The sequence below is a fragment of the Myotis lucifugus genome, unplaced genomic scaffold (assembly GCF_000147115.1).
Source record: "Myotis lucifugus unplaced genomic scaffold, Myoluc2.0 scaffold_5865, whole genome shotgun sequence".
Lineage (NCBI taxonomy): Eukaryota > Metazoa > Chordata > Mammalia > Chiroptera > Vespertilionidae > Myotis > Myotis lucifugus.
Window position 1 is genome coordinate 1 of NW_005876913.1, and position 7,925 is coordinate 7,925.

The window sequence follows — 7,925 nt, forward strand, 5'->3', positions numbered from 1 at the left end:
TTCTGAAATAAAAATATATTAAAAAATAAAAGCCTATCAGGGAAGAAAATGTGAGGCTTCTAGTATGAAGGAATTATTACAGATATGGTAGTTATTTCTAGCACCCAGAGAGATTGACTCTGGAGGGGAACAACTTGAGAATGAGGCCTGAAGGTGGTAGTCTGGGTTCAACAGTGGTTCACAGATGGCAAACTCAATTCTGTTAGAGCTTGTACTGTGGAAGCGGTAAAAAAAATGCTTTAAAAAACGAGTTTTTCTCTCTGGGTTCACATGCCCATCCCATGACCAAAAGGCCCCAAAGACTGCACACACTGGGAGAGATTACGCAGATGGAAATCAGGGCAATTCCCTAGACTCCTTAGAAAAAACACACAGCAGAGAGCCCAGTCACGGTCAATGTTCAATGCAGATTCTAGCATCAGCATAGTTATCTTCATCCCATGCGATCTACAATGGGCTGTGCTGAGTGGTCACAACATCAAATACAGCAGGTCCCCACTTAGCCCTGTTGTTTTTGAAATATTTTTATTAATTTCAGAGAGAAAGGGAGAGGGAGAGAGAGATAGAAACATCAATGATGAGAGCAAATCATCAAATCATCGACTGGCTGCCTCTTGCACATCCCCTACTGGGGATCAAGCCTGCAACCTGGGCATGTGCTCTGCTGGGAAATCAAACTGCAACCCCCTGGTTCACAGTCCGGGGCTAGCGGCAGTTTCTGAAGTTTTAAAGCTCACACCATCCTGCCAGGGATACGAATCATCCCTTGTCCAGCCTCTCCTCACTGTATACGCTACCTGCCCACTAGTCATTTGATAGCCATTCATGGGGTCAAGTGTCAGGATATTGCAGTGCTGTGTTTAAAGTCATCCTTACTTTACTTAACATGTACAGTGGGGCCTTGACTTACGAGTGTCCCGACTAACGAGTTTTTCCAGATACGAGCCGTCTCTCGGCCGATTTTTTGCTTTGAGTTGCGAGCTAAAATTCGGGTTACGAGCCAGCTTCAGATACCCCACTGCTAGTTGGTGCAGTGAACGTCACAGTGAACGCCACAACATCAGCCCGGCATCACGTGTCTCACTCGTTCACTTTTGATTTGACATACGAGTAATTTGAGTTATGAGCTCCGTCACGGAACGAATTAAACTCGTAAGTCAAGGCCCCACTGTATAGGGTTTGGCATTATCCACGGTCTTAGTCATCCACTGGGCCTATGCCCTGCAGATAAGGGGGGGGCTACTGTATGTGAAGTTCAGGGAACACTACAGATCTTATGCACCTAAGTCTTCATCCATCAAAGCAGCCCTCCCTACTATAACCACGTTCACTGAGTACCTGCTGGATGAAAGAGGCACAGCCTCATTCCCAACATATGCTGCGACCTACCACGTGTCACATGTCACAGTGAGGCTAAAAGGACAGCTTCTGCCCTTGAGAAAGTTCCACGAAGGCAAGCTTTAACCCAGGAGCCAAGTTCTAAGCCAGCGGTGTGCTCTGGGGCTGCAAGACGGGGAATGCTGGAAGGGCTCCTCAGAGGCAGTGACCGCTCAGCAGCCTCTAACAAGGGCTAAGCAAAGGCACGCAACTGACTTATCGTGGTTGCTGGGAACCCCGGGTAGTTAGCTCCCTGTTGTTGGATGTGTAAAGAATTAGAGGTCTGTGTGTACACAGGGGTGGTGAGAGCAGTATGTAAGGAGGAAAAGGGTGGCAGAAAAGGGCCACAGAAGGCCAACACAGCCAGATCACGAAGGGCTTTGGGTAGGGCTGGGGGTTCCATGCTAAGGAGCTGACCTTGACTCTGTGGGCCAAGACCCTGGGGAGTCTACAAATCCATGAACTTGCATGGGCAACAAGCAAGCTGTGGACCTGAGAAAAATGACTCATACATGCAGATATCTTTTAAAAAATACATTTTTATTGATTTCAGAGAGAGGGGAAGGGAGAAAGAGAGAAACATCGATTGGCTGCCTCCCACATGCCTCCTACCAGGATCAAGCCCGCAACCCTGGCATGTGCCCTGACTGGGAATCAAACTGGGGACCTCTTAGTGTATGGGGTGATGCTCAACCAATTGAGCCACTGGCCAGGGCTGCAGATACCCTTTTAAAACACTTGTTTAAAAACATAGGTAGATGCTAGTCCTGGCTGGGTGGCTTGGATGGAGTGCTGTCCAGTACATTAAAAGGTTGTGGGCTTGATTCCCAGTCAGGGCATAAGTAGGAGACAACTGATGGATGTTTCTCTCTCTCCCCTCTCCTTTCTCTAAAAAAATCAATAAACATATCCTTGGGAAAAAAGTATATATTCACATGTATATATATGCTGTGCAATCTAAGCAACAATCCAACCGGTAGCTATGATGTGCAATGACCAGCAGGGGGCAGATGCTCAATGCAGGAGCTGCTGAGCGACAGCAACTTTCCAGAGTGCCCTCTCGCACTCTGGGGCCCCTCGGACTGACGTTTTAGGCTTATCCCCACAGGCCAGCCCGAGGGACCCCCACCTGCCGGAGAGACCCCGCCCCCACCACTCCACAGACGCCCTTCGAGCCTCGGCGCTGCCCCAGGTGCGGCCGGCCAGGGAGGGACCACAGGAGGTCGGCTCCAGGGTGTGTCTGGCCAGTCTCGCCCACGCCCGCCCCGCTGGCCACCTTCTAATTTACTTTCAAGGTGCACGAATCCATGCACCAGGCCTCTGGTTGATACAAAAAGCACAAAATAGTTCACATTATTTACTTTATTATTTTCTCAAAGATAGAAGGAATACAAATACCATAAAAGGGCCTGTTACACCTGCATACCAGAAAAACTGAAAATACTAGTATTTCTATAGGAACTGAGGAATCACTATACGATATTAAGGGTGCGGGAAGCAACAAGGCCAAATTTGCTGAGTGATCACTCAAGAAAACGTACAGAGAAAGGACTGAGGGAGGGAGTAAATTATGGCAGTGGGCAGAGGAGGCAGGAAACGAATGAGCCCGGGCAGGAGGGCCGGCGGAACCATGGAGTCCTGTTCCAGATGCTGGGTTAGCAGTGCCCATGGGGCACTCAAGTCCCAACGACCAAGTGCTTCCTACAGGGCGCCATTCCAATGCTCGCCCCCCGGAAGTACGCACAGGGAGAGATAACTGGATGATCAAACCCCAAATCCTAGTTAGTGGCAGTCCCACCTCTGCCCCAGGCAGCTGGGTGCCAGCTCAAGCTGAGTTTGAGGACACAGGTGGAGTCCTTCCAGCAGCCAAGCCCCCAAAGACACTGTCAATACCCCCCCACCCCGCCCACTATTCCAAATGAGGTTCCTCAATTGAGATTTCGCACCTGAGAATCAACATGTAGCTCCATTATAAGAGATCAAAATAGAAGATAATTGAACCCTGGAACCAGTTCCCCCTTCAGCATAAAAGCAAAGAAATATTCCTAAGAAAAACTCTAACAGAGGCAGGAATGATCCACTTACTCCCCGTCTGTCCCCTGAGCTTAGAACAGTGCCTGGCACCGGTAAGCACTTGCTGAGCAGGAACCGAAATGATCCAGTCTTTGCCAGCAGGAGGACTTTACTCCGATTGGACAAACCTGCACTCCAGCACGAAGTGCTGTGGTTCTACATTTGTGAAGTGTTTAAACTATGGAGCCAATAATAGAATTTTATATTCTAACTATGAGGACGGATCAGCTGTAAGACGTCTGCAGAAAGCTGCCCTGCCGGCGTGGCAGCTCGGAGTGAGGGGACCATGTTTTTCTGGCGACAGACCCCAGGATCCCCCACTTACCTTGGGAGTCACCCACTCCTTCCGGCTGGGCGTCTGGGTCCTGACCATACACTTGGTCCAGGCAGTGATGTCCCCCGTGCAGTAGTAGGCGTCACTCTTGAAGACCAGCTGGCCCGAGCACTCCTCGCAGGGCAGGAGGGCACCGAACACGATGCCGTCAGCCACGCGGTCCAGGATCTGCCAGTGGAGACGCGTGTCAGAGACAAAGGAGCGGCTACAGAGTGACGCTACCCGCGTGGGATGAAGAATCTGCACAAACTGCTCTCACCAACACACAAGAGGGCTGGCCCCCCGGCTCGCGAACTGCCCACCCGCTGGCCGGCTGGTTGACAGGTGGAGCTTAGATTTTTGTACTTTTAAGTCCACGCATGTTCCTGCAGTTCCCACTGCCCTCGGGGATTTAGAGGTAAAGGGAGAGCCAGAGCACCCACTGCTTCTGCACAGAACAGTGCCACCCTCTCCCCAGAGACGGCAGGGCAGGCCTGCTGGGGAGGCTGGTCTCACGAGGTGGTCCTGCTCCCTCCACAGGCCTCACAGCCAGGGCAGTTCGGGCAGAAGGCAGCGGAGAGCTCCTCAGGCCAGTGTGGCGTGAATATACAAGGCAAACAGAGGCCCACGTCAGTCCTCACCAAAATCCTAAACCAAGGGCTGCCTTGGGGAAGACGCCTGGAAGGGCCTGGGAGAGCCCGCCCCTTCCTGACCCTGGGAAATGGTGACCCCGATGATGATGATGATGATGATGACCATGCAACACAACTATGGACTGTCACTCCCCCAATTAATACCGGCAGGTGTTCAACCGAGGGCCTCCCACCGTCCGAGAGGACAGTCACTCCACGGCGGCCTGGCCGCCTCCCACGGCTCACGTAACACAGGGGCAGCTCACCGCCGACTCCCCGGAGGGCACTTGCTGCTTGTTGAAGATGAGCAGCTCTTTCAGGTCGTTGGTCGAGCACGCCTTCTTGAGCTCATCCTTGGTGTTCCAGATCAGGTCGTTCTGGGCCTGTGGACAAGACCCAGCCGCTGAGAGACCAGCTCTTCAGAGAGAGAAACCCACCTCCAGGGGAGACCCCATTGGCCTTGCTCGTCTCCAACCACATCCTAACTGAGCTGCACCCCAATGTCAGTCTCAGCAACAGGGAAGTGTGCGCCCAGTCCCTCCTGTGGACACCAAGGTAAGCCCAGAGCACAGCCTCTCAACACCACCAGGGAGGTGGGGAGACCACGGAGGGACGAGGGGAGGGCTGCTGTCCGGGAACCTGGGTCCCTGGAATCGGCCACTCAGAAACCAACGCCCGGAGACTCAGGAAGGAGCCTGGAAGCTCCCAGGGTTGTCAGCCCGACATCCGGCGCCAGGGAGGTGGGCGTGGCTGCTCTCCCCAATCTGAGAGTGCATGGGGGAGGGGGTGTCCAACCACCTATTTCCTCAGTGCGAACAGCACCGCCCTCTACTGCAGCCAGCTGTGGGCCACAGCAAACGCTTTTTACGAAGGGCAACCACACCACATTGTCCTTCTGGTCAAACAACTGGAACAAGATGAGAAATTGCTTCTAATTTCTCACACCACTGGAAAAAACTGAATGCTTATGTAAGAGAGCCAAGCAGATGCCTCATGGAAACCAAGTTCCTGAGAGAGACTGTGTGTTCTCCCCTAGATCCCCAAATAGCTGGCATTTTCTGATTAATAATCTGTACTTTGCTTCAATGCATGTGTAACCAACAGTGATGAATCTCTGGTCAATGACTACTGATTCAACGGGTAGCCCTCTTTCCACTATGTTGACTTCTCTTCCTTTTTCTTTTAAACAATAGCTTCATTTGATGTACCGTGTGGCTGAAGCAGGACTCTACCAGCTCAGTGAGGCTGGTGCCTGGGGCCTGACTCAGCTCCTGCATGAGCCTGGGTGCTGGTCTGGCACCTGGAGCCCAAGGGGAGTTCTCCTCAAACAGGAACTGTTCCCTTGGGAGGAAGGAAGGAAGCCACCGGGGGGCGGGGGGGAACCAGGCCTTTTAACAGCAGCTATCAGCTTGGGAATTCCTGAAGGTCTGGGTAAGGGACACACACACACCGCCTTGAGCTTTCTTCCCAGAGCGAGGGAAGAACTGGGCAGAATGGCCAAGGACACAGCTCAGAACTCACCTTGAGAGCCTTTTCAAGCTTGTCTTTCTCTTTCTTAGGTTTCTTCTTGGGCACTTGGTCTAGCCCATCAACCTCGTCACCTTTCCTCTTTCTGAAAGAGACGCAGAATGTGAGAGAGAACCAGAGCCACGAGAACGCAGACATCCAATGACGTATCTTGTTATCTCCTCTCTTCTCTGCAGGCCCAGCTTGCCGCCTCTCAGGGAGCGTTTGCATGGACTTCATCCCCTTCAGAACATACTTGGTTGCCAAGGAGCAATCTCGGGGTTGCTCCAGAGCCTCAGGGCAACCCAGTACGGAGTCACTGGTAGGTCTGCCCATCCTAATGTCAGCACCATGACACCCGTGCCATTCCAAACCTTAAACCAGGGAACTGCTCCCCTCCTAACTCATTAAAAACCTGTGACGATCCTCCCAGCACCATTTCTCAGAGACACCCAGACACAAAGGAACATGTCCACAGGAGGCCACGGGGACAGGAAACTGGGTCACGCAGGGGCCACAGATCAGACACCAAGAGCACCCTACGGCCCTTCCTGCTGCCCTCCACTACCGCAGCCGGGGAAGAGGCAGCGCTGAGCCGTGCCACCCCTCAGTCGGCATCCGGGCTTTCTCAAATTAGCCAGGGGACACACAGGACTGGTATGGCATCTGTGGGATCTCTGGGCCTCCACCAAGCCCCTCATTGAACCCCCCACCCCCTCCTCCCCTTGGCCCTCCACCCACACTTCGCTCTTGACTCCCGGGAGCTGCTTCTCCAGGGCTTCCTTATCCTCGGGAGCCAGCAGGCTGAAGCCCTTGAGCAGGCTCGCACTGTATTCGGGCCGGAAGCCCAGCTCCTCCCTGTGCTCAACAAAGCACTCTGGGTGGTACCAGCGGTCAATCATGCCCAGCTGGGGCTTCTCCGGGTCCAGCATCTTCTTGGACAGGCGCACCTGGCCCTACAGGAGAAACCACATGTGGGACTGAGACAAGGAAGGACGGGGGACACAGGACCGGGCGACCAAGCCAGCCCCTGCTCCAGCCAGTGAGGGCCTCAGGCCGCCTCAGGGCCACGTGCGGGCTGCTGGGGGGTTCTGGCACTGTCATACCACCAGTGACTGTGTTACCCTCAAGCCCCTGCTCCCCCATTTTAAACAAACTCAACTTCAACTAGTTATCTATTTGCCTGGGCAAGTCAAGGACGTAGTAACTGTGAACCCTGAGAAAGACAGCTACTAAGAAGGGCCCCTGGTGGTAACGAGGCTCAAATTAAAACAGAGCGAAACAGAGCCCAGCAGCGCTTTCTACAGAAGGGCCTCTCACGCCAACTGCCCTTCAGGGAGAGGCCTGCACCGTGTTTCCGCCACCCCAGTCAGCCCCGATAAAGGAGTTCCTGGAATCTTATTTCAACCAACAGGACTGAGGCCTTCCCCCCCCAGAGCTGCATAGCTCTGGCCAATCAGAGTGGCTCTATTTTGACCAATCAGGACAGTGCCTCTGGAGCAATCAGAGAATCTGGAGTCCTCATTTGCATGAGGATGGAACAATTAGGAACCATCCGGGACCAGGGGCGGGGATTTCTGCCCACATAAGCCAGCTCCCCTCTGGCTAGGAGACCCCCGAGGAGGGGACTGCATTTCTCCTGTGTGTCACAGCTGTGCTCTAGCACCACCACTGAGACTGTCTGCACGGAATGAAGTCTTCGTCACCGCACCCCAAACTGGAGATTCCTGTACCGTAGACTGGGGCAGCGCCGAGGACTCCACCCGCACCCAGACGCTACACTGCAGGCCCAAGAGCCTGAGGCAGGTCTCCAGTCCCAGCAGGGGTTTCCTGCCCGCCCCCCCCCCCCCCCCATACACTTTCTTCTGTTGAACTAATCCTTCCATCCTGCCCAGCTTCACATTTCAAGGCTGACACTCCTAGGAGAGTTCCATGGACCGTGAGCCCCAAACCCGGGCATCTCAGCTGAAGGGTGCTGACCCCTCACAAAACCCCATTTCAGGGCCAGCACTAAACACCACTTC

At 53.6% G+C, this 7,925-nt stretch overlaps 1 protein-coding gene across 1 annotated transcript; it reads right to left on the reverse strand.

Annotated features, from left to right (window-relative positions):
- Nucleotides 1-3,646: 3,646 nt before the first annotated feature.
- LOC102420018 (poly [ADP-ribose] polymerase 1-like) lies at nucleotides 3,647-6,857 on the reverse strand (the record flags this gene model as incomplete). Its single annotated transcript, XM_006109096.3, has 4 exons — nucleotides 3,647-3,952; nucleotides 4,662-4,778; nucleotides 5,917-6,007; nucleotides 6,643-6,857. Coding segments are annotated over 4 exons (714 nt in total), but the record flags the coding sequence as incomplete, so codon positions are not given.
- Nucleotides 6,858-7,925: the final 1,068 nt, after the last annotated feature.